Source organism: Halichoerus grypus, chromosome 9, assembly GCF_964656455.1.
Source record: "Halichoerus grypus chromosome 9, mHalGry1.hap1.1, whole genome shotgun sequence".
Lineage (NCBI taxonomy): Eukaryota > Metazoa > Chordata > Mammalia > Carnivora > Phocidae > Halichoerus > Halichoerus grypus.
Genome location: NC_135720.1, coordinates 82816075 through 82843304, shown reverse-complemented (window position 1 = coordinate 82843304; position 27230 = coordinate 82816075). Strand labels below are relative to the sequence as shown.

The window sequence follows — 27230 nt, the reverse complement described above, 5'->3', positions numbered from 1 at the left end:
TCCATTTCTTCTAGGTTGTCCAATTTATTGGCATATACTTTTTTATAATATTCTCCTAATCCTTTGTATTTCTGTGGTGTCAGCTGTTATTTCTCCTCTTTCATTTCTGATTTTTAGTTGAGTCCTCTCTCTCTCTCTCTCTCTTTTTTGAGTTTCACTCAAGGTTTATCAATTTTGTTGATCTTTACAAAGAATGAACTCCTGGTTTCATTGGTCTGTTCTATTGGTTTTTTATAGTTGCTATTTCATTTATTTCTGCTCTAATCTTTATTATTTCCTTCCTTCTACTGGTTTTGGGTTTTGTTACACCTAGCCTCTTTACATGTAAGGTTAGGTTGTTTGAGATTTTTCTTGCTTCTTGAGGTAGGCTTGTATTGCTATAAACTTTCCTCTTAGAATAGCTTTTGCTGCATCCCAAAGATTTTGGACTGTTGTGTTTTCATTTTCATTTGTCCCCATGCATATTTTGATTTCCTCTTTGATTTCTTGGTTGATGCATTCATTGTTTAGTAGCATGTTATTTAACCTCCATGTATTTGTGTTCTTTCCAGATTTTTTTCTTTTGGTTGATTCCTAGTTTCATAGCATTGTGGTCAGAAAAGATGCATGTAATGACTGATCTTTTTGAATTTGTTGAAACTTGTTTTGTGGCCTAATGTGTGATCTGTTCTGAAGAATGTTCCACATGCACTCAAAAAGAATGTGCATTCTGCTTTTTGGGAATGGAATGTTCTGAATATATCTATTAAATCCACCTGGTCCAGTGTGTCATTCAAAACCTCTGTTTCCTTGTTGATTTTCTGTGTGCATGATCTGTCCATTGACGTAAGTGGGGTGTTAAAATCCCCTACCATTATTGTATTACTATCGATTATTCCCTATATGTTTGTTATTAGCTGCTTTATGTATTTGGGTGCTCCCATGTTGGGTGCATAAATATCTACAATTGTTATTTTTCTTGTTGGATTGTTCCCTTTATGATTGATTATATGGTGTCCTTTGTCTCTTGTTACAGTCTTTGTTTTAAAGTCTATTTTGTCTGATATAAGTATTGCTACCCTGGCTTTGTTTTCACTTCGTTTTCATGATAAATTATTTTCCATCCCTTCACTTTCAATCTGCATATGTCTGTAATAAGCAGTTTATAGATGGGTTTCTAAGAGGCAGTACATAGATGGGTCTTGCTTTTTTATCCATTCTGTCACCCTGTGTCTTTTGATTGGAGCATTTAGTCCATCTACATTTAAAATATTTATTGATAGGTATATATTTATTGAGATTTTGTTACTTGTTTTATGGTTGTTGTAGTTCTTCTGTTTCTTCTCTCTTGGTGGTCTTCTCTCTTGCTGGCTTTCTTTTGTGATATACTTGGATTCCTTTCTATTTTTTGCATATCTATTACTGGTTTTTGATTTGTGGTTACCATTAAGTTTATATATAACAACTTATGCTTATAGTAGTCTATATTAAGTTGATGGTTCCTTAAGCGTGAACCCATTCTTTACTCCTCTTCCCACGACCTTTAGGTATATGGTGTCATACTTCACATCCTTTTATTTTGTGACTGATTTTTATAGATATACTTAATTTTATGGTTTTTGTGCTTCCTACCTTTTTTTCCTCCTATTTATGGTCTTTTCCTTTCGACTCCAAAAGTCCTCTTCAACATTTCTTGTAGGACTGGTTTAGTGGGCAGGAATTCCTTTAACACTTTTTGTTTGGGAAACTTTATTTCTCCTTCTTTTCTGAATGATAGCTTTGCTGGATAGCATATTCTTGGCTGCAGGTTTGTTTGTTTTTTTTTCTTTCAGCATTTTGAACATATCATGCCACTATCTTCTGGCCTGCAAAGTTTCTGCTGAAAAATCAGCTGATAGCCTTATGGGGTTTCCCTCATATGTTACTGTCTTCTTTTGCTCTTTTAAAAAAATTCTCTGTCACTACTTTTGCCATTTTAATTATTATGTGTCTTGGTGTGGACCCCTCATTGAGTTATTTTGTTGGGAGCTCTCTGTGCCTCCTCAGTCTGGATTTGTTTCCTCCCCTAGGTTGAGGAAATTTTCAGCTATTATTTCTTCAAATAAATTTTATGCCCCCTCTGCTCTCTCTTCTCCTGGGATCCCTATAATGCAAATGTTATTACTCTTGATGGTGTTGCTGAGTTCCCTTAGTCTATTTTCATTTCTTCTTATTATTTTTCTCTCTCCTCTTCAGCTTGATTCATTTCTATTACTCTGTCCTCCAGGTCAGTGATCTGTTCTGTGTCCTCAAGTCTATTATTTATTCCATCTAGTGTATTTTTAATTTCAGTTATTGAGTTCTTCCTCTCTTACTGGTTCTTTTTTCTCTCTCTTTGTTGAGGGTCTCACTGAGGTCTTCCACTCTTTTCTCAAGTCCAGAATCTTTATGACCATTACTTTAAATTCTCTATCAAGAGTATTACTTATCTCCATTTCATTTAGCTCTCTTGCTGTGATTTTGTCCTGTTCTTTCATTTGAGATATATTCCTCTGTCTCCTCATTTTGTCTAACTCTCTGTCTGTTTCTGTGTGTTAGTAAAGTCAGCTACATCTCCTGCTCTTGAAAGTAGTGGCCTTATGAAGAAGAGGTCCTGCAGTGCCCTGCAGTTCAATGTCCCCTGTTCACCAGAAACTGGCATTTCAGGGGTGTCTCCTATGTGTGTTGCATGTGCCCTACTATTGTGGCTGAGGCGCTTTTGCCTTCAGTTATCTGCAATGGCTCTCTTTGCATGTTGTAGGCAGGGTTTGGTCCCTGTGTTGTTAGTGGGGCAGTCTGGGGCCACCTTGTGTTTGAGTTGATCAAACCAAGAGTTTGCCAGAGATGCAGTACCACTGAACTACATGACATTTTCCCTGTGTTGTCTCTGAGTTTTCATTGATGGGTGTGGCTTGCAGTTAGACCAGAACTCTGCCCCCAGCCCACTGTTGGGGCCACAGTTGGCTTGGTATGTGTGGTTATCTTCCCCTCTCCTTGGGACAGGAGTCACTTTGGAATGGTGCCAGCTGCTGTTGGGACTGCTTGCTTGCTGGGCTGGTGGCACCATTTGGATGGGCTCCAGCCAAGGATGTATTGGAAGGGGCATCTATGCAGGAGAGCACAAGGGTGGGACTCACTGTTAGCAAGGTCCGTGCCCATTTGCTGTCGGGAGAGAGCTGTAGCCACTCAGGAAAACTCCTACCTAGGTCTGGATGGAGAGAGTGAATCCACAGAAATGTGCAGGGGCGGGGCATGCTATTAGCAAGCTAGGTAGTGTTCATGCTGTGCTGGTTTCCACAGGTGACTGTGTATCTAGGCTTGGGGGTGGAGGAGGAAAATGGCACCCAGCAGCTCTCTTTTTCTTGCAGAAGTCTCCCAGTGATCTCTGCCCCTCCAGCACATGCTCTGAGATTAGTAAACAAATCTCCTTCCTATATACCCTCGGTGTTTTTCAAACTACTGCTTCTATGATGTATCTCAGTGGGGCTGTTTGTTGTGCTGTCTCTTTAAGGGTAAGGACTCAGTTTCCTCTTGCCCTCCAGCTCTCCCAGACCCAAGCCCACTGATTTTTAAAGTTCCAGCTGGTAAGCCCCACTGATTGTAAGAACTCAAAAAGTTAGGCCCCTCTGCTTTTCAAAGCCAAATGTAACGGGAATCCATTTTCCCAGTATAAGTTCCCCATACCTGGGTGCTCTTCTCCCTCTTCATGTCCACAGCATTCCTCCCTCTCAAAGACACTCGCCCTTCCTACTCTCTTCAATGTGGACTCTTCTCTACAGTTAGCTGTGGAGAGTCTGTTCTGCCAGTGTTCAGGTCATTTTCTGGGTTATTTACACTGATGTGGGTATTATCTAGGTGTATCTGTGGGACAAGGTGAGCCAATGATCATCCTACTCCACCATCTTTCCCAGAAGTCCTGTCTACAATAACAGTACTTAATGAACATTATTTATTGCTAGTTTCTCCCCTTCTAACCCTACATCCTCTGACACTTCATAAGAAAAATTTCCATTAAGTTTACTGTTAGGTGGAGCCTTATTCTTCGAAATATAAAACTATAGAGGAACAATCCAATATAACCCAAGTTTCTTATCTAAAGTTAAAGAGTTGACAGTACTTTTCACAAAATTACTATTTTATTTTTTAAAAATCCCCGCTGGTTTTATTTAGAATACTATGTACTATGATATAGGGTAGACTGCTGTAACAAGATACCCTTAGATACAGTGACTTAATCAAGAGTATCATATAACAGTCCAGGTGGACAGTCCAGTAGGGGTATAGTGGCTCCATCATGTCAGGCATCCAGGCTGTGCCCACTTCAACAGGTGCTTCCATCTTGAGGTCCAGAGTAGTTGCTGCAGCTCCCACCATTATGTCCCCATGCCATCAAGAGGGAAGAAGGAAAGGGATATGTGGTTGGTCTTTAGCTCATAGGATGGGGGAATTCTATCACTAAGAGAAAAGGATAAGAATGGGTATTGGGGGCACAAGTAGTCTCTGTGACATGTTATAATTTATGCTTCATTCTAAATAATATTTTGAGTTAAATATGAGGTAGAGCAAGGGGAATTAGCATTATGCAATTTGGAGACTTAACCTGTACAAAATACTGGAGATCTTATTGTGTAACAATATATAACTTAAATAGGTGCTGAACACTGCCTGAGTGCTTTACATGGATTATCTCACTTACTACTCAGAATCATCCTGTGAGCTAGGTATTATTATCCTCCTCCTTTCATAAATAAGGAAAGTGAGGCATAGGGAGAGAGGCCAAGTAAATTGCTGCGGGCACAGCACTAATACATGGTAGAGCTGGTACTTGAATCCAGACATTCAGGTTCCAGAATTGCCTTTCCAACAATTTCCTATTCAGCCAGGACTTGGAATGTTAGGCTGCCTTTCAAAACTGGATAGGAGGAAAGATTCTCTAAATAGTAATACCTTGAATTTAAACAAAAATTTAAAAATCAAAACAAAACCTGAAATATACAATAAAACAAGGTTTAGCCTAAAGTATTGTTTTATTTTTACAATCAGGATGGTAGATAGTAAGGAGATATTCTAGATTTATAATCAATAAATAAAATCCAGATTCTTCTATGGTATTAATTTAAGACTAAAGGACAGTAAAAAAAGAAAAATTAATCTAAGTATGATATATTTACTACTCCTGGGAAAATAAATCTAAGACCTTATTTCCTGAACATATAGGGTTGTTAATAAATGATTTAGGTATATCCAAGTACACTTCAGACCATTTTTTAATCAAGGAAACCTGAAACAAGTTCATCCCAGTATTTGGGGCTTAATCTCAACCTCAGGCCATTTAGGTGATTAGATATCCCTAGGTGCTTTAAATTATATTTAAATCATCACATTTATTAAATAAGAAGATGGCTTTAGAGTATTAAAGTAACAGTATCCACTCCCTAGATCCATTAGTTTGCTAAGGCTACCATAACAAAGTACCAGAGATGGGGTGTTTAAAATAACAGATACTTATCTTCTCACAGTTCTAGATGCTGAAAGTCCATGATCAAGGTGTGGACAGGTTTGCTTTCTTCTGAGGCTTCTCTTCTTGGCTCTCAAATGGCTGCCCTCTTCCCATGGTGGTCTCTCTCTGTGTCCTAATGCCTTCTTTTCATAAGAAAACCAGAAAGGTGGGGAATAGGGCCTCCCTGGCGGTGTTATTTTAACTTAATCACCTCTTTAAAGGCCCCGTCTCCAAATACAGTCATATCCTGAAATACTCTTGGTTAGAACTTCAACCTATGAATTGGGGCAGGGAAGGAGTCCATACCACAGAAACACTCTGGAAACACTGAGGCTGCAAAAGCAATTTGCAGCAGTGAGAAGTTCAACATTTGGCTGCTCCCATCTTACGGCTTTGGCCAAATAGGATATGTTACAGGTGGTATGTTTCAGTGACAGTAAACCACTTCATCTAAGTATTTTTTGGCAGCCTTACTAAATGCAACATGAAAATTATTTAAAAGAGCATCTTGAACTTGCTATTGCTGACATTTTCACCAGCCAGGCAAGAGGAAAAATCAGTGTGACATTGGCAGATGTTTTGCTGAAGAGATCAAGTGTGGTTGAGTGAAGTCTGCAGCTATGACAGGCAGGCCTCACAGAGGCTCAGAACAATACCAGGTCTCTGACCAGAGAAGAACTATTAGCCACACAAGAGCTGGAAAAATACAGGTCAGTGTTCAGTACAGGTGAATCCCTTTTCTGAAGTCATATCTGCAGAGAACTTCAAGTGTGGCAGCAAGAGAAAATACCTCTTTTGGATTATGGCAGTGAAATAAAAAAGGATAGGCACATTGCCAAGAAAGATTTGAAGTATTCTGAAAATATCATCAAGGGAATTTATTCCATTGTCTCACGAGAATATTCTTAATGATACTATTTTTATTTTCTCGACCACTGTATTTCTTTCATTATAAATCTCTCTGGAAAATGAGAAGAGGAAAGGGAAATTGTGGACTTTATGGCTTGTAGGATTAACATGGAGGTTAAATGAGGGAAACCATAAAGTCAAAGAGCCCTCATGCAATTTTCTAAAAATAATCTTCAGATATGAAATTTTTACAAGTTGTACTTATCTGGGTTGGGATGAAATATATTTTTAAAAAACTTTGGCATAACTCAAAAGGAACATTTTTGTTTGTTTAAAAACTAAGAAAGAAAAGCTGTGGCACTATTAGAACAGACTACCTCAAAGATTTCTACGTGGTTATGACAACATTGGGAGCATCCGACATCAACAAAGGGGAACTGCTGGATACTTTCTTTAAAAGAATGATTATTGAAGACCTTTGACAATACCTTTATATCAGATTGTATATAATACAAATTACACACAACTTTATGTGGGTAATATTGGCATTGGGAGGACCAAGACCTTGAGAGCATTAAGAACACTAATAACAGTACAACAGCCACCCAAATGGTATGTAATGGTACCCCTTGAGAGCCTTAGAGGAAAGGCCCATGTGAGCCTGCCCTACCACCAACTCACCATTCACAGAACTCTGGTCATTCTGGAAAGGTAGTTTTCTCAAGGGACTATGTTCTTTATCATGTCAGGACCTTTAAATATGCTGCTCTCTTCACCTAAAATACAAATCCCACCGCCACCCATTCACCATCTGCATGGAGTTAAAATTTCCTTTTAAAATCCCTTGGATACCAGTCTCGTCTCTCAGTGTATCCAATACTGTCAATTTGACTGTAATTGCTGCTGCTTTGTTTGGACACCGGATAAAGTGGTTGGTTTGGGGGTTTGGGGGGTTTTTTGGGGGGGTTGGTTTTTTTAGGAAGCCTATTTTAGAGATCATCATAAACACCAGATTATCTTCAGGAACTGAAACAAAGTAAAGAGAAGATTTGCATTTCTCACCTTATGATCTCGCCAGGTTCCATGTTCATCCAGTGGCAGAGCGAGCGCAGACTCACACTCACTGTTTAAATTGTTCCTTCTCTTCCCTTTCTCTTCCTCTCTCCATATAATCGAATATATACATAAGACAAATACCTAAAGCTAAATAAATATAAAATAAGTCCTCTGTGTTGTACTTAGAGTGCATCACAATTAAACTTCTGCTTGTCAGTCTGTCCTGCTAGGCGATGACATGGCTGGGGGCAGGGCCGCTTTCCTTTCCATTCTTCCATATACAGTCCTGGGCCCAAAGCACTCAGAGAATAGTTTGTTGAGTAAGTAAACAAGGGAATGAGTGACCAAAACATAACTACAACAATTTTTCTTTTTAAAAACATAACTGGGTTTTGTCTCTGTACATAAAAAAAAATAATAATAATTTTTATCACTGATGTCAGTTTCATTTTCAGGATAACCAAAAGACTGCATCTACTCTATAGTTTTTTTTCATGAGCTAATAGGATATCACTGCATTTATCTTTTTAAGATACTGTTTAATCAACTGTTTAATCAATTCAGTGCTATTCTTTTACTGATTTTTTCCAATTAATTGATGAAATTGACTATTCATTGGTCATTAGAGAATACTTTGATGGGAAAGATGATTTATCAGACATTATGTTTATCCACCTTTCCAACCAATAATATTAGATCTAAAAATGTTATGTTTTATCTTGTGCATTTAACCATTCCCTTCTGCATAGAAACAGGCTCTAATGTCACATATCTTAAAAGATAGACAACCTCCACATATCCTGTGCGATTCTCCAAATACTACCTCTCAATCACAGCAAACCTTTTCAAAATAGTCATAGGAGCTCCCTCTACTTATTTGTCTCTCATTCTCTCTTCTGACTGGCCATTCCTTTTAAGCTCCCAACCCTACTGCTTCACCAGATCTACACTTGAAATCCGTGATCTCCATGGAGCCGAGCTCTATCATCACTTCTGTGTCTGGTTTTTTTTGTTTGTTTGTTTTGTTTTTAAGATTTTATTTATTTATTTGAGAGAGAGCAAGCGCTCAAGCACTAGCCAGGTGATGGGGGAAGGGTAGAGGGAGAGGGAGAAACAGACTCCCCACTGAGCAGGAAGCCCAATCTGGGGTTCGATTCCCAGGACCCTGGGATCATGACCTGAGCCAAAGGCGGGTGCTTAACTGACTGACCACCCAGACGTCCTGTGCCTATTTCTTACTAAAATTCTAAGTAGTAAACAACACTTTTTTTCTTTCTTCTAACACTTTATTCTTCTGATTTCTGCACAATGACACTTAGCTATCTTTCCCCATGCCTTAAAATGTCTTCCTTTGTAGGCTCCTTAAGAGTCTTGACTTTCTTCTGGACCTCTAAATGTGGAAAATAGTCTAGGCTCTATTTTGTCTACTCTTTTTATCTCTATCTATACTTCCTCCCTATTACATTTAGTACTATAGATTTTTAATTCCATCTGTATGCCAATACATCCTGTCTGTCTGTCCATCTAACTACCGACTGACCTATTTCCAACCCTAACCTGTCCCTCGTGGTCGTGATCATACGCACACTTCCAACTTTACTGTCCACATAGCTATTTAGGAAGCCCCTCAAATATCCAAGAGAGAGCTCATCATTTCCACCACTCACAATGAATTCCTCTTCCTTTTCAGTAAATGACACTACCATTCAACTAGTTATCCTCACTGAAAGCCTGAAAGTGAATGGATATGTTCTTTCTTTCTGAACCACTTAGACATGTAATAGGGCAAATACTGTCAGTTCCATTCAGAATATAACCCAACCTTCCCCTCTTCCCTTATCTCTGCCACTACTTCCCTAACCGAAGCCACTGTTTGTCTCTTTGTAGGTAGGAAAGTAGCTCTCCAGTTCTTCTCTGCTTCCACTTCTAGTTCCTACAATGCATTCTCCACACAATAGCTAGAACAATCCTTTGAAAATGTAAATCAGATCATGACCCTTCCCTGTGGCTTCCCATTATACTCAGCACAAAATCCAGGCTATTTTCCAGCAGGTCATGCGCCTCCAGCTCCTTCAGCCTCTCCCACTCCATCTTCTCATCCATCATACTTCAGCTTTTCAGAGCTTTCTCAGACAAGCCAAGGAAGGTCAGTCACTCCTCAGGCTCTTGCACTTGCTCCTTCTGCCTGGATAATACTTCTTTCAGATCTTTGCACGGTTTACATTCTCAGAAGTGGCTTCTGCCCAGTGGATCAAAACTAATTCACTCTACTGGGACAGTCTCTTCTGCTTCGTTTGCTTTTTTCATAATGATTACCAGTTTTAAAATTATCATAACTTATTTAATTGTTCATTATATGCACGATCCTGTCTTAATGACTGTTGTAGCTCCCCCACCTAGAAAAATGCCAATTAGACTATAGGTACTTGCTGCTTAATGAGTATTTACAGAATGAATTAAAACATCAGTGGGGGTGTTTCTAAATATAACATACATCTCTTACTATGAAAAGAGAGAAATAATATGTAAAGATGACACATTCTGAAACATTCTATAAGGGAAAGTTTGTTCTGCCAAAGCAGGGGAAAATAATTGTTCCCAAATGATACAGATTTTACTGATTTTTTCATGTGTTTGTGAATACAGAGTATAAAATGGGCTAGTTTTCTAATCCTTTTGTTCTTCATATAATACTTGGGACAGTGGTTTCAAGTCAAAGGTTTCATGTCATAATTTGATAGGAGACTTCATGTCTTAACCAGGTCAATGATTCTTCAATGGATACAAATAATTGTTAAATAATGGTGATATCACTTAGTGGTTTAATGCATTATATTGAAATTTTTAAAATTCATCTAGGGAACATGTATTTATGCTATAATCACAACATACGTACAGAGATAGATACAGATAATTATATACATTTGTACTTGTATAGAATATATGTGCTTTTAACAAAAATTTTAAATGAATTTGTAAGCCCATATGAGAATGTGTACATGAAATTATCTGTGTAGCTAAACCACTGTTCTGTTTGTAAAATGAGATTAGACTTTGTGTTTTCCTAAACTGTGGTATAAAAGAATGGTCACAAGACTGAGATTCAGAAGATCTAATCCAGCGTCTGCTCACTAGCATGATGTTGAACAAATCATTATACTCACTAGAATATAAGTTCCATTAGGAAAAGGGATTTTTGTCTACTGCGTTCATTGCTGTATCACCAGCAAGAGACTGGAAGAGACTGGGCTCAGTGTAAGTGCTGAACAAGTATTTGTTGCATGAGTTATACATCTCCAAAATTCGTTTCCACATCTATAAAACAAAGTTCTTTCCAACCCTTGCATTCTAAATAGTATTAAAGCTGTTGTGAATTTAAATATGAATTTAAATCCATAGCTAGAACTCTTTATTCAGTTTTTACCTGGGCCTTTATAAAATTTAGTTCATCAAAGCTCTTTTTTTTTTTAAGATTTTTTAAATTTTTTTTTTATTAGAGAGAGTACAAGCAGGGGGAGCAGCAGAGGGAGGAGAAGCAGGCTCCCCGCTGAGCAGGAAGCCCGATGTGGGGTTCGATCCTAGGACCCCAGGATCATGACCTGAGCTGAAGGCAGACGCTTAACTGTCTGAGCCACCCAGGCGCCCCATCAAAGCTCTTTTCATTGAATATTTATTAACATGAATAAGACAAGAGCTAACTATCAGTGCATATTTGGTGTCTTCAAAAGGACTAAAACTAAAACTTTAAAAATGTATTCAAATTCATAAAATTAAGTAAGTATAAAAGAAAGTTGAATAACCAGCTTCTTAAATGATGTTTTCTCAAAGTGTGTACCATTTACATTTTGGAAGCTATTAAGTTTTAAAACTGCTTCAAGAATGTTAGGATACCCTGTAAATATACTCTTCTTTAAGAATACTTGATGTCCCAATTAAATAATGCAAACAAATTAACAGACTCTTCACTTTTAATTTTTTCATTCATTGAACAAATATGTAATAAGTAACAACCATGTGAAACCTGTGTTAGGAAGTAGCCTACGTGATGAGCCTACTCTGCCCCTGTCATCTGCCCTGCCAGGGGCACATAGGGCCCTGAGATCTCTGGCCACAGAGCCTTTTGACCAGAGTCAACATCAACATTGGAAAGACTGCAGAGGAAAGCTGTGCACTACTGAGAAGACAGTGGCCCCCTCCTGACCACCATTACTCAACCTCCCCCCCCAACAATCACCAGGACCAGTCCCCCTACGGGTGTTACTTCCCTGTTCCCTCACAGCCTGTGGCCTCACTTCCTCCAGACTGATGATTCATGAGACCCTTACCCTTTATAATAAAACCAGGGCTGCTCTACCCTGTCACTCTCTATCCCCCCTTATCCTGCCTGTTTTTTTTTTTCCATAGCATTTACTACAAGCATATATTTATTTATTTGTGCATCGCCTTGGTTGTATACACACACTAGAATGTAAGCTCCATGATAGCAGGAAATTTGTCATTCATCAGTACACCTAGAACAGTGTGTGACACATAGTAGGTGCTTAGTAAATATTTGTTGGGTGGATGGATAAATGAAAAACTGAATGAACAAATAACCTGAACCTCCCCACTACGATCCTCTTAAGTGTTTCTCCTCCAGTTTCCAGCATCACCTCACCGTTTAGATTTAAAGTTTGCCCTCCTTTTTCTAGCTATGATAGTCCTTGTTCTCAGTAAGAATCTGATGTTCCACCCTGGGTTTGTTGCCTCTGCTGCTTTGGGGAAACATCTGCACAACTCTGCTGAGCTCACTTTGGTAATACGTGGCTGGGGCTCGCCTTTACCCCTCAGGTGGAATCTAGCCAGTGTGTGTGCGTGAATGAAGTCTCGCTCTACCACAGTGACTTCATAAAGGAACTACATTTGGGAAGGAGGCACAATATATAAATAACTAAATATATAAATAAAAACAGCACTAGAATGTCCATAAATGAAGTCACTGCCTTCAGTAAGTGTACAAGTTCTACAATGATGAGCCAAATAGGCAAGATAGAGACTAGAAGGGGAAAAGTAGAGACTCCCTGAGCTGTAGTTGGGAAAATGGGTGCATCCCTATGAATGTTGGTGAGAGTGATTTAAATTACTATGTTTCTAAATGGCAATTTAGAAATAGCTATTAAGACAAAACAGATTCCTACCCTTTCACTAGCATTCAACCTCTAGAAATGTGTTCTATAAAAACTCTCCTGTAACAACTGGAAACATTCCAAGTGCTCATCAGTAAGGAGATGGCTTAATTATGACACCACCCAACGGTGCAGTCATTAAAAAAAATAGAGACATGTTTGTTTGTATTATAGTTAGTTACATTAAATAGAATGAGGAAAATGTGTGATCTTGTTACTGAGTTGATACCAATGTTCTAGATACTAGGGATAACAGCAATATTCACAATGTCCCTCTCCTCAAAGAGATGAATTCTAATTGAGGAAACAGACAACAAACAAATTGAAGTTTAATGGCAGAACAGTGCTATAAATCAAGCATGGCAAGGAGATAGAAAGTGATAAGGATCAGAAAAAGCCTCTCTGAGGGGGTGACATTGGCACCGAGACCTGAATACAGTGAGGGAGCAAGGCAAGAAAGTCAGAAGGGAAAGCCAGGAAAACACCCTGAAGCAGCATGTTTGGCGTTATCAAGAAAATGTGGGAAGGCCACGTGACTGGAGAGCAAGGACCACAGGGATGAGGAGCAGCATGTGAGATCTGAGAGGTGGCCAGGGACCAGGCATTTTATGGGCCATAGTAACAATTTTGGATTTTCTTTTAGTTTTGATGATAAAGCAGCACAAATTTTGAGCAAGGGAATGACATATTCAGATTTATGTTTTTAAGGAATTGCCATGGCTCTTATGTAGAGAATATTCAGCATTGAGTCCATATAGTATAATCAATTATTTTTTTTATTAGACAATCTACAATAGGATTGCAGTGACCAAAAATGAGAGGAAAACATACAGTCTTTCCTGTGGTTTAATTAGGAGTGTTTTGGGGCACCTGCTTCACAGAGGTTTTATGAGGGTTGAAGAGTTTATAAAGCATTTTCTCATATATTAATGGGGATTAAATGATACTATATGAAAAACTGAAAGAAAACCAGAAATACATATCAAATGTGTAGATGGAAAAACTGTGACAGGTATTAAAAGTCTAAGTGTTTGTCTAACCTTTTGGTATTGTTCTAATCAAATAAGTGTTTTAGAATTTCATTTCCATGCTGTGAATAGAATGTCGGTTAGTGCATCTCAAAGTGGCTTGAGGAAGTTGCTCTGAACTTAGAGTTTATCAAGAAAATGATCAGCCATTATAATTCACAATGCAAAAAGAGACTTCCACCCAAAACTGCCAGTCAGAAGTCATGCAGCTGAGGCAACAAGCATGAGAGAGCCGTAGAGGCTTGGAGTTAAGATAAAACCTGTTCTACCTCCATAGGTATGCTATGTGCCATCTCAAATGAGAATGTGTATGGTAAAGTGTTTCAAAAATCATTAAATAAAATACTACCGTTCCTCTTTATGGGATTGTTGATACATGGCCAGAACTGTGGTATTTTTCATGCTTGGTTCCCTGCACCTTTTCTCCTTTAAAGGACAAGGCCCATTCATTTAGGTCTGTTCCCACACATTTGGAACACTCCAGATTGGGGAAAAACCTTTTAGGTTGTTCAGCATTCTCTTTCCACATAATGCAGCCAGTTTTTTCCCTGCAGTTGATAACTTGAGCAGCCATACTGCAATGAGCTCATGTTGGTTCCCTGAGATTCAGGCAGTCTCCGGGCCTGGGGCAGGGGTCTACCCTCCACTGCTGCCCCTCTGCGCCAAAGCATATGTGGGCAAAGAGATTCAGCGAATCAGATTATTCTCTTAGACTCTCTTTTTCTGAGTAAACTTTTAATTATATGCATAATTGTTTTATTTGCAGAATCAGTCAACATTCGGGGAGAAACGGCCTAAACAAAACTTAGAGTTTCTTTTACTCTCTCTTGTCAGAGTCAGGCCACAAGAAGTTAAAAAGTACCATCCAGAGAAGCACAGAAACAGGAATGGCAGCCGAAATGAGGAAGATGGTAAGGCAACCAAGTCGAGAGTCTACTGACGGCAGCATCAACAGTTACAGCTCCGAGGGAAAGTAAGTGATGGCAGCACCTCTGCATGGCTTTAGAACCACAGCTTGTGTGGTCGCAGGGAAAATAACAAAGCCACCAGCGGTTACGGCGCCGCTTCTCTATTTAACTAGGAGTTTAACCCTCCATGTTTTAAAACAGCCTTACCTCTTATGATACGTACACAGGGACATACCTCTGCACCTGGTCGCTCAGACCTTTCAGAGGTCTGAAGAAAAGCTGGGTTAACATGAATAAACTGATCTCCATCGTCCAGAAAAGCTCACAATAGTCCATTCCTGGATGTTTTTAGTGTAGAAATGCTACATTTAATGGATTATTTCGGGTGGGGAAACTCATTGGCCCGGTCACCAAAATCTGAATTAAAATTTAGAAGTGAGACTTGATTTCCCATATTCCTACTTTTCTCCAAACGAATTTTTGTTTCTGAGTTGTTGGAAGTCTACCACTCTGATAATAAGCAATTTAAATTTTTTTTTGTTTTTAAAACATCACTAACTCATTTTTATCTTAGGAAAAAAGCCCAGAATTTATTTTTCTGGTTAAAGAGTTTTAGTTAATTAATCTTTAAAAAATTTAACTAGATTTGTGTTTTGCTTACTTGCTTTTACATATAGATCCTACACAAGAAAAACCCTGCATTTCTCTATGCTTGAGAATTTTTCTGATAAAACCAAACTTTTACTGAGGTTATAGATCTTACAATTAAGTAATTATTATCCTGTAGTGGGTTACTTGGGGATTGACCGTGTACAAATTTTCTATAATTATTCATTTATTGCCATTCAGAAATCTCATTTACCAATCTAATAGTAATAATTTATTTTACTTTACTGGCATTTTTTAAATTTTGTTCAGAAAATGAAATAAAATTATGCCAAGTTATTGTTCATGATGTGCTTTCCCATTCCCGAAACTAGGGTTTATTTGATCAAATGATTGGTATGCATGCTCCCAGCAAGATACAGCTAAGAGCAAAAATCAGCAGGAACGAAAGTTATGGAGATGAACTTGCTGACAAAATTCCAATATTTGATGAAGTATTATAATGCAATGTGCAAATGAAAGACAGGAGACATTATTTTCTGATATAAAACTAATAAATCAAATAATATTTACCTCCACGGTGGATAAGCCACTTAACCTCTTACAGATTGATTTTCATAGTCTCTGGATGCGATCATGGTATATGCCCTCTCTAATTCCCTTGATTGTGAGGAAGTAATATGTGAGAAAGCACACTGGAAACAATAAGTCCCTATCGAAACGTGCTTATTCAAAAAATGCTCATTGAAGTCCAACTGCGTGGCAGGCATGGTTCTTGTTGCCCAGGATACATCAATAAACAAGAAGAGCATAGTCACTCTCTGCTGGAGCTTACGGCCCAGGGAATTCAGGCAGTCAGGGTGTAGTAAGATATGGACATAGTCTAGGGGCACCTGGGTGGCTCAGTCAGTTAAGCTTCTGCCTTCAGCTCAGGTCATGATCCCAGGACCCTGGGATCGAGTCCCACGTCAGCCTCCCTGCTCAGCGGGGAGGCTGCTTCTCCCTCTCACTCTCCCTCTGTGCTCTCTCTCTCTCTCTCAAATAAACAAATAAAATCTTTGAAAAAAAAAAACGCTTTATTTAAAAAAAAAAGAAATGGGCATAGTCTAATCAATTCTTTTCCATTTGAACTGAATGAAAATCTCAGATAATATAAAAATGTAGTTCATTAAAAAATGAAAAAATTAAGCATTTTTACTTGTAAATAAGAATTTGTACTTTGCTATAACATTTATTGAAGAAATTACCAGGCATTTTTTTAAACTTAGCATTAATGTTACTTAATGTTCATGAACAATTATTTATGTAGAGTTCATGATATAAAAATTTGCATCTTATATGTTATGTCAGCAATATACTTATGTAGGGATTTGTATTTGTAAATGTCCAGAAAACTTAGTATATTAAAAACGACAACTAAGCTCTCCTGAACAGAACATCAACTCTTAACTTGAGAGTTTATTTAGGCCTTTTCTCAATCAGTGCTGTACTTTATATACTTGGTTCAGAGGCAATGAATGCAAAGAATCAATGTAAACTGTCTAATGTTTATAGTTGTGATCAGAATTAGTAGTTAAATGGAAACTAATGAAAAGAATTCTAGGAGATCTAATGTTTTGATTTTTGTCCTTTTACTAATAGCTTAATATTTCCTGGAGTACGACTAGGAGCAGACAGCCAATTCAGTGATTTTCTTGATGGACTGGGACCAGCTCAGCTTGTTGGCCGCCAAACCCTTGCCACCCCTGCAATGGGTAAGAATCATTTTTTTCCACAGGAAAACTGATGTTTCATGATTGACAAGGTCATTTAAAGTATCATAATAGTAATATAAGTGAGAAGCAACATTTTAGCAAGGGTAATTCTGGCTTCAAATGACTATTCTAATTTCTGATGCATGTTTCTCACTTGAGACATTATGCAAAATGAATAAAGTTAGTCATACATCTTTGAATTATCAGAAAACTCCATCAAGATAGAGAGTCTACAATAGATCCAAATGTAGGATAAGGGTAGCATTTCACAGCACATAAAGATGATGGATTATTCAGTAAGGGATGTTGGCAAAACTGTTTTAATAAGCAAAAAAAAAGACAATGAAATTGCCTCCCTACTTCAGAACTTATAAAAATATTTTATACTCAATTATAAAAGAAAACTGGGGTGGAGAAAGACACTAGAAAATACTGAAAACACTTAATTAATGTTTCTGTGCTCTTGGAGTGGGAAAGAACTTTTCAAAGGGTCAAACCAAAGACAGATAAATTGAAAACTTCTACTAGCAAAATATACCTTAAATTAAGTTAAAAGAAAAATGACGAAGGGAGAAATTGACATGTAACAGGTGCAACAGCTATTCCCCTGAAGGACATGAATTTCCATGGAATTCTCAGCAAAATGCATGAAAATAGGTCACCACACAAAGGCACATCATCATCGTGGACTCTCACAGCACCAGAGATTAATAGAAAATCCTACAAGTTTTCTAAGAGGAAAAATAATTCTATACAAAATTACCAAAAGTCAGATTCCCGTCGGACTCCTCAATAATAATACTAGAAGCCAGAAGACTACTTCATATTACCTTAAAAATTCTGAGTAACAGTTAATTTCCAAGGTAGAGTACAATCGCCCTCCAAATTATCAAGTAAGGCTCAGGCTGGAATAAAACCTACTGACAAAGAAAGGTCTCAAAACATTTTCCTCATACACAACTTTGCTCAGAAAGTTACTGGAGGATATACCTCAACAAAATGAACTAAGTGAACTTAAAAAAATAGGAACTAAAAAAAGAGGAAGAAAAAATCCAGTAAATAAATGTTTCAACACAAGAGAGAAATGGTTGGGATACCCAAGACGATAGTGAAGAAAAATCTAAAGATAACAGTTGCAGCAAGCTTTAAAAGCAATTTGCACTGGGTGTTGTATGCAGCTGATGAATTGTTGAGCTCTACATCTGAGGATATACTATATGTTGGCTAATTGAATTTAAATAAAACAAAATTAAATTAAATTAAGATAAATAAAAGCAATTTGTCCAAATTGCCAGAATCCATAAGATAAAATCTACAGAATACCTAATGTGTTTGATTTTATGGAAGAGGTCAACAACCAGAAGAGAATAAGGGGTTGAACTAATGATATATACACAAAAATTTAGCAGATTCTTTTTAAAAAGACACTTACTTAGTATAGGGAAAAGGAAGAGCTGTCCAAGAAATGAGAAGTAACCATAGTATTCTAGTTCACTCATTTTTTTAAAATTTTATTTTATTATGTTATATTAATCACCATACATTACATCATTAGTTTTTGATGTAGTGTTCCGTGATTCATTGTTTGCGTATAACACCCAGTGCTCCATTCAGTACGTGCCCTCTTTAATACCCATCACCAGGCTAACCCATCCCCCCACCCCCCTCCCCTCTAGAACCCTCAGTTTGTTTCTCAGAGTCCATAGTCTCTCATGGTTCGTCTCCCCCTCTGATCCCCCCCTTCATTTTTCCCTTCCTACTATCTTTTTTTTTTTTAACATATAATGTATTATTTGTTTCAGAGGTACAGGTCTGTGATTCAACAGTCTTACACAATTCACAGCGCTCACCATAGCCCATACCCTCCCCAATGTCTATCACCCAGCCACCCCATGCCTCCCACCCCCACCACTCCAGCAACCCTCAGTTTGTTTCCTGAGATTAAGAATTCCTCATATCAGTGAGATCATATGATACATGCCTTTCTCTGATTGACTTATTTCACTTAGCATAATACCCTCTAGTTCTATCCATGTCGTTGCAAATGGCAAGATTTTGGTTTTTGATGGCTGCATAATATTCCATTGTATATATATACCACATTTTCTTTATCCATCTTCTTTGGACATCTTGGCTTTTTCCATAGTTTGGCTATTGTGGACGTTGCTGCTATAAACATTGGGGTGCACGTACCCCTTCGGATTACTACATTAGTTCACTCATTTTTAAGTAATGTTACATAATCATAATTAGATAGTCTAATATTGGGATGACAGAAAGTTTCAAGTATATGGCAGGGGTAGGAAGGCAGTAAGAGATTGAAGTTAGAAGTTAATAATAATATCTAAAACTGAAAAACATAGGAAAATACCTTATAAGTATAGTATTTAGAAATAGGGAGGCAAATGCCAAACAGTAAAAAATAAATCAGGTAAAAATATTGAAAATCTTGAAAGCAGTGACTTTTGGAAGGCAAGAAGTTGAGAGAGAGAATGGAACTCTTTTATACTAATAAGAAGACTTATAGAACAGTTTGACTTTTTAACTATGCATGTATGTGATTAGAACAAAAACAAAAGAGACATCTGGGAGCTGAGTTCTAAAACAGAGTTATAAAACTAATGAATAATCCAGAGCCACAAAGTTGATCAACTGACCTGGCAAATAAAGAGAATTCACAACTGACAAAATGGAGATCATTTAACTAAGAAAAAATTAGAAATAATTACATTTAGCATTTTCAGAAATAAAGTATCATATCAATCAGAAAATGATGAGCACCTTAGTAAAAGGACATGAACAGGCAAAACGTAAGAGGAAGAATACAAACTGAAAATATTTAGAAATATGTTCAGCCTCTCTATTAATCAGAGAGATGTAAATTATCACTTTTTAACCATCAGATTGGTAAAAATTAGACATATTCCTAATACCCCTATTAGTGGGTGTGGAATATGAGAAGACAAATACTTCTGGTGGTAGTACAAACAGGCACAATCTTTCTGAAGGATACTTGGCAATATGCATGGAATTTTTGATTGTCCATTTAATTAGACCCAATAATTTAAAATCTGTGTAAAAATTCTTTATAAAGCTGTTCATTGCAGTGCTATTTATAATAGCAACAACATAGATGACCTATATTTCCATCAACAGGGATCTGGTTAAACAGGTAATGACATGCCCATTCACTGGTCCATATAGTCAATAAATTGAGGATGTATGGTCATGAGATAGATAGATAGATAGATAGATAGATAGATAGATAGATAGATAGATAGATGAAGAAAGGGAGAGAGAGAAGAAGGAATAAAGGGAGTAAAGAAGTTAGTTAAAGAAAGAGAAAGTACTTATGAGGTTGCTGGGATATTCACCAAAATATTAATATTGGTTTTCTCTAGATAATGGAAATACAGATAATTATACTTTTTTACTAAGAAGTATTATATACTAGGTTATATAAAGGATAAGAAATCCTACTAGAGTATAAGAATAACTTAAATACTTCAGTATTACTGTAATTAAGTGATTTATAAACTAATGTGGGACTCTCATAACATGGATTAGTACCCAAAAAGTGAATAGAAACATTTCAAAACCTGATTTGGAGGCAGGAGAAGAAAAGTGGGAGCCAGGGGCTCTAAATATGAGGGTTTTTATCAAAATCATGAAGATCACAATTTGGAATCTGTCGTGTACCTCTATTTCTTTTAACTGTGTGTAACTGCAAAGAAGCTGAGACATTTTCCTTCCTTTCCATTTGCAGGTGACATACAAATTGGAATGGAAGATAAAAAGGGCCAATTAGAAGTCGAAGTTATTAGAGCACGAAGTCTCACACAAAAACCTGGTTCCAAGTCTACACCCGGTAAGGAAAGGTGGTACTGAGTTTGGACAAGAGAATCTGACATAAGCAAAAGAAATCAAAATATTTGCTGCATTCGAATTCTATATGCTCCGTTCTGCATCATCTGATTGATCAAAAAGGCAGCTTTTCTGTATTCTTTGATTCTATAAAAATGGATCTGGGCTTTCCTTGCACCATTATTCTGTCAGAAAGTATAAGGAAGAGTATTATCAAATTAAGAAAAGTTTAGTTATGAGTATTTCTTAGCTTGTGTTGGTTATTTTTTTCCTGTACGTTTACAAATGAAAAGGAATTTTTTTTTAGTTTTAAGCATAAAAAAGAAACAATGAGCTTTAAGTTCTACACCTGAACTGTGATGCCCGCTCTACCCCAGGTCAGTCAGTCTTGGGTTAATTTTGCGCACATTTACTGGGAATGAGGAAAATGCCAGTAGTGGTAACAGAAGAGCTTTAAGGAAGAGAATTTATGGAGCACCGGAAATTTAAAATGATTTAAATAGTTAACGGGAAACTTTTCACTAAGCATCTCTAATTCTCTAGTAAGGCATTCTCTAATCAAATCAACTTAACTTGAAGGATTAACTTCTTATATGTTAAATATTACTTTGTTCAGCTCCATACGTCAAAGTGTATCTTTTGGAAAACGGGGCCTGTATAGCCAAGAAGAAGACAAGAATTGCACGAAAAACCCTTGATCCTTTGTATCAGCAGTCCCTGGTGTTTGACGAAAGCCCACAGGGTAAAGTTCTTCAGGTCGGTAACAGTGTGACGGTTTACATTGTAATGTCCACATTATCCATATAAACTCTGAGGAGATGGTCAAACATGAGAATAGGTTTCAGTGAGGAGAAATGTAGTGTGACATCCTTGAGTAGAAAAAGACAAATTGTTAACTTACAATATAAACAATATGTAGTAGTAAAAATATCTGATGGATCTAAGGGAAAACACAATTTTTATTTTCTCTCCCTTCTTTTTTTCCTTCTCTCCATCCTCTCCTTCTGCTTTTGCCCTGCTTTCCACACCCCCTCTTCTCCATAGGTAGGTAGGTTGGTAGGGAGGTAGGGAGGGAGACAGATAATCAAGACAAATGATGCTCATGTTTTATTGAGCATTACTGTGTGCCAGACATGGGATACAAAGAGGAAGAAAGGAAAAAAAAGGGGAATATTCAGGACTGGTGAATGTCAGATGCATTGTTAAGAAATTACATACATTACCTCTTTTTTTTAAGATTTATTTATTTTAGAGAGAGCACGTGGCGGGGGCAAGGGGGAGCAGAGGGAGAGAAAATCCCACGCAGACTCCATGCTGAGCGCGGAGCCCGACTCAGGCTCCATCTCATGACCCCAAGACCAAGAGTCAGACGGTCAACCAACTGCACCACCCAGGCGCCCCCATACATCACTTCTTTTAAACATTTTAACTACCATGTGCATAAAATATCATAATCCCCATTTTAAAGATTATGTATGAGGATCACAGAGATTAAATAATTTGGCAAGATTACTCAGTAAATTGAAAAGGCAGGTTTCGCCACTCCTGCGTCTGTAAGCTGGGGAATGAGTTCAGTTGAGAACCGTTACAGATGACCAAAGGATTGGAAAACAGAACCTTAGGAGTAGGAGTAAGTGTAATGGAATGCTTCTCTGACACCAGGAGGAGCTGACCCAGATTGTGCTAACTGCCCGTAAACTCTCTGACTTACTAATCATTTGATCAAATCAGAATTGTCAGGCAAATGCTCAAAAGGCAATGTGTGCTTACAATTATTTTTCAACCTGTCCCTTCACTAACAAGTACATAACATAAAAGAAATGTAATGCATGTTCTCATTCTTTATACATACTTCATCGTATACACACTTTACCGTACACTGAATTACGTTGTTTTGCCCTGCTAACTTGCACAAATTTTAATTTTTATATCTTTATGGTACTGCACATCACTTACAAGATAGTAGTTACTAAAGAAGGTATTGAATTCGCATATAAACAAACTTGTATGTTTATTTCTTTAACATGGTTTATGTAGCTAATCCCCCTCATTGACTAGGGAAACATTACCTGCACTCTGTCAGATCTAAAAATTCTTGGGAAGTGTCTCTTTGAGCACCTTAGTGTTAGTATCTTTCTATCGGTTCTACCTCCTTGGTGTCCGTTATATTCATTTCCTCTGCTTCCCTGACTGGCCCACTTTTACAGAATAGTTGCTTTCAACTCTTCAAATGTGAAAGAAAGAGACGTTCAAGTTTTATTGCATTTCTCTGTCTCTGCAGGTGATTGTGTGGGGGGACTATGGCAGAATGGACCATAAATGCTTTATGGGTGTGGCTCAGATCTTGTTGGAAGAACTCGATCTATCCAGTATGGTAATCGGATGGTACAAGTTATTCCCACCATCATCCCTGGTGGATCCCACACTCACTCCCCTAACCCGCCGGGCTTCCCAGTCATCTCTGGAAAGTTCAACTGGGCCTCCCTGCATCCGCTCATAGTGAACTCATACCAGAGTCATTCCAGTGAAACTCTACCTTTCAGGATAATAATCTGAACCAGATATTTCATGATCAAAAGCATTGTTGGAGACAGACAATCAACTTGTGTTTTGCCTGTAGTAGTTTTTCAATAATATGTCCCACTTGTCGTTTAAAACCTGGCTTCATATGACAGAACAAGGCAGTTTATCAAATTACAGTAAGAGTCAACATGCTAGTGAGAGTCACTGATGCTTCTGACAAACAGAAAAAGAGGAAACTTCAAATCCACACACACACACACACACATGCACACACATACACACACAGGCACACACACACCCCAAATTGAACAAACTGGAAACTCTCACTCTGAAAAGTTGTATTTTACACATTTCTGTACAAACCACAAGCAGTGTTATTTCCCTGGTGTTTGAAAAGTTGTGTTCTTCTGTGTGTTTTTTTTGTGTGTTGTTTGATGGGTTTTGGTTTCTTGATTTGTTTTATTTTTCACTGTATTTGTTATTTCCACTATTTTTGGATATGTCATGACAGGCCTCATGATGCTTACAAAGACCCTTCCTTTCTTTTCCCAAAAGCACCAAAAAAGGGCTGAAACAGTCTCTGTGGCATCTCCCCAAAGTGTGCAACTACCAGGCAAGATGAGGCCAATGAAGGGTTTCACTGGCTTTCATTTTATAATCCTTCAGTCTTATGTGCGGAAACCCAGAAAACAAAAAGTTATCTTCTGGAACAAATAATCACAGAATCACTTTTTTTAAATGAAAAATAATCTGTTTGTGTTCTAAAAAGTTAATTTATTTTTTCCATTGTTTTTCATGGAAGACTTTTAAAGAAGTCAATCTGCAACTAATGCTGGGAACTAAAACTAACCGCATAATTGTACTTTGGAAACACTCCTTGTAATAACTTTTTCTTCCTGATATCCCCCCATAAAAGTATATGCTCGTGTGTATAAACCATACTTTTGACTTCCCAAAATGGTGACTAGAAACAGATTTGAGCCTAAGACACTTTCAGCTATGCCCAGGCTTCTCGGCCATGTCTCAGTGTAGACACACCCATCTGCCCTGGAAAGAGCATGGTATGAGCTGTCCAGTATTGCACTGGAAATTCCAGCTGAAATATTCTGCACTAAAGTAATGTTTTTATCCAATTTTAATTTACATTTCTTTGAGATTGATGCAAGCACAAAGCTTGATTTTTTAATGCAAAGTATCTTACTTTGGGGGGTGGGGAATAAAACAAAGTCAACTTTCAACTTGCATTTTCTTCATCTGAGTTTTTCTTGGCCTTGAATTTCCCTTGTGACATTCTGTATACGTGCTACAAAGTGCAGACTCTGCGAGTGCACTGATATGTTCTCCCTCCTTTTATGAGTCACTCAATTTTTGTGATCACACAAATAGAGCAGCATGACTTGGAACTGTTCAAAGCTGCATGCACGTTTTGTTAAAAAAAAAAAAAAGTAAAAAAGAAAAGAAAAAATGAAAAAAACCACAGAAGGTTATTTAATAATGTATGTTAGTTCCACATTAGGCCAGCTTGTATGTTGCATGTACTTGTACAGTTTGCTCGTTAATTACTGAAATAACCAAGAAATCTAAGCCATCCGTTTTTGTTATAGACATTTTGCAGGTTTTAGCCAGACTCCGTCTATGAGTTTGGGGTGAAATGTCTATAGATGGACTTTATTTTTTACCCTCTGGAAAACATGATGTAGTATGGACCAAATTCCTTCTAATTAATATTTTGGTGTAGATTCCTCCCGTGGGGCTGCACCACATGTAGACACTGTGTACACACTAGGTTTTAATCCATAGACATACTGCCTGCACCCAGTGAATTACTTATTATTATTTACACATGCCAGAATTACCTGCCCGTCATTCCACAGGGCACAGATTGACCACTACTCACCATGCTGAGCAGGAAGAACTGAAGCATTGGTGCACTTCTACTAGATTCCGTTCTGTCTTAGTGGCCAACAATCAACTAATTATAATTGGGTAGTATCTTTCTATTTTGACCACTTGTCTTAACACTCCCCTGTGCTTTTAAAATGAACAACTCATGTATGTAAACATGTTTAATAAAATTTACTTTTCATGTCAGTTGGTAGCCATCTGTGTTCTATGTTTTGCCAGATTTTCATTGTGGGTTCTATGGTGCAAAATGGGAGCCAGATCTTGGGAAAGGGAGGCTGGGATTTGTTGTCTGCTGTGGGCATTTGACTTGACTTGTCACTGCACTATATATGTCTTAATCTACGCCCAAAGGGTACTTTGCATCACATACAAGTTTTCACTTTGTCAGCCTGTCTAAGTGAGCACATGACTATACTTCTGAAAAGTGGCATTATTAAAAACAATAAATCTCAGTAAGAATCAAATGGAAGGTTGTTTTTCTGCTGCTGTTTGAGTGTGCTAATAAAAGAGACAACTCTCTTGTCCAATTGCCAAATCATTTCCAGCTATGTGACATATCAGAATATTAACTCCTGCGTCTCTCATCAAAGCACCTGGTTCTTCTTTCCATCATCTTTCCTTGAACCCCTGACTGATTTGTAGATCTTTGCCTTAGATTAGGCCAACTTAACAAACCAAGCAATCCATTAAATTATCTTCAGTAGATCTTAGGGAATAAATATATCTTCAAATACAGTAGATGAGTCTCTATAAATAATATGTTAAAAGATAAATTATTAGTTTTCTTAATTTAATTTTACAACTCTTCCTTTTCTTCTCCAAAAATGTGTTCATGAATTTCATAATCATCGTCCCCACAAAATACTTGGTAAGGAATAATTTCATATTGCAGCTTATTTGTAGTAAAGTAACTGTTGGGATCTGGTCTCCACCTTTTAAAAGCCCTTAATATTTTCATAGACCACACTGGCTTTGATTTAAAGCAAAATAAACACAACTAAATCAATATCAAATTTGAGACAATAAAGCAATGTGAGACATGTCACTACATCAGTTGTTTAAAGTGTTTTAAACAGTTGACTGAATTTTACCCTATTGAGTCAACCAGTTGTTTGGTCTACAAGACATGAAATTATCTGTTAGGTTGGGTCAAGAAGACAAAAACAACAGATCAGTTCAGTTTACAACAAGCCGTCAGAGCTGAGCTGTTTAATGCACATAACTTGGTGGGGGAGGCAGGGCAAGTCTGACTTTAAAATAGGAGGCAACTGAGTACAGCCTTAAAATTCTTTGTCTAGACAGAGACAGAAAAGCAGAAATCTCTCATCAAATCAGGTAAGTCTTCCCGGCATTATGACTTCAGGGCTTACAATGGTAGAGAGGAAGTAACCGTAGGAAAAGCAATTTTGCTGTCTTCATGGTTTCTTGCTGACTCTGACAACTTAATATCCGGAAATCCCAGCCTGAGATATATGATCTGGTTATACTTAACTAACATTATTAAGGGCTTTGTTGGGTACTAGATGTTATGGTATTTACTTGGGATGTAAAAATGAAAAACAAAACAAAACTGACCCTGTCTAAAGGAGCTCCTTGTCTACTAAGAGAGAAATCATGACATAAAGAAATAATTACAGCAATGTATTCTGATTTGTATACAAAGGGCTATGGGATTACCTTCAATTCTCACAATGGCCCTAAGAGTTAAGAACTCTTATAACCCTATTTCACATAAAGGATCTGCAGCTTGCAGAAGTTAAATAACCGGCCAAAAGTCACATCACTGGTTAGTGATGGAGCTGGGATATGAACCAAAGTCTGACTCCAGAGCCCGCCCTGCTAAACACTTTGCATCCTCCATTATGCCCTGAGAGTGGAGCTAGATCTTTAAGAATGAAGAGTCCATCAGATGGGAAAGAAGGGAAAGAACCCTAACCCAGGGGCGCCTGGGTGGCTCAGTCATTAAGCGTCAGCTCATGATCCCAGGGTCCTGGGATGAAGCCCCACATCGGGCTCCCTGCTCCGCGGGAAGCCTGCTGCTTCTTCTGCCACTCCTTTTGCTTGTGTTCCCTCTC

At 37.8% G+C, this 27230-nt stretch overlaps 1 protein-coding gene across 50 annotated transcripts in view; it reads left to right on the top strand.

Annotated features, from left to right (window-relative positions):
- Positions 1-25341, top strand: part of RIMS1 (regulating synaptic membrane exocytosis 1) — a 490044-nt gene extending 464703 nt beyond the window's left edge. For all 50 annotated transcript variants that reach the window (XM_078055149.1, XM_078055110.1, XM_078055148.1 and 47 more), the window contains 5 exons: positions 14430-14568; positions 16751-16863; positions 20630-20731; positions 21344-21483; positions 23009-25341. In XM_078055149.1, coding sequence (XP_077911275.1) covers positions 14430-14568; positions 16751-16863; positions 20630-20731; positions 21344-21483; positions 23009-23227 — 713 coding nt within the window. In that variant the 3' untranslated portion in view covers positions 23228-25341. The remainder of the gene's footprint in view (positions 1-14429; positions 14569-16750; positions 16864-20629; positions 20732-21343; positions 21484-23008) is intronic.
- Positions 25342-27230: the final 1889 nt, after the last annotated feature.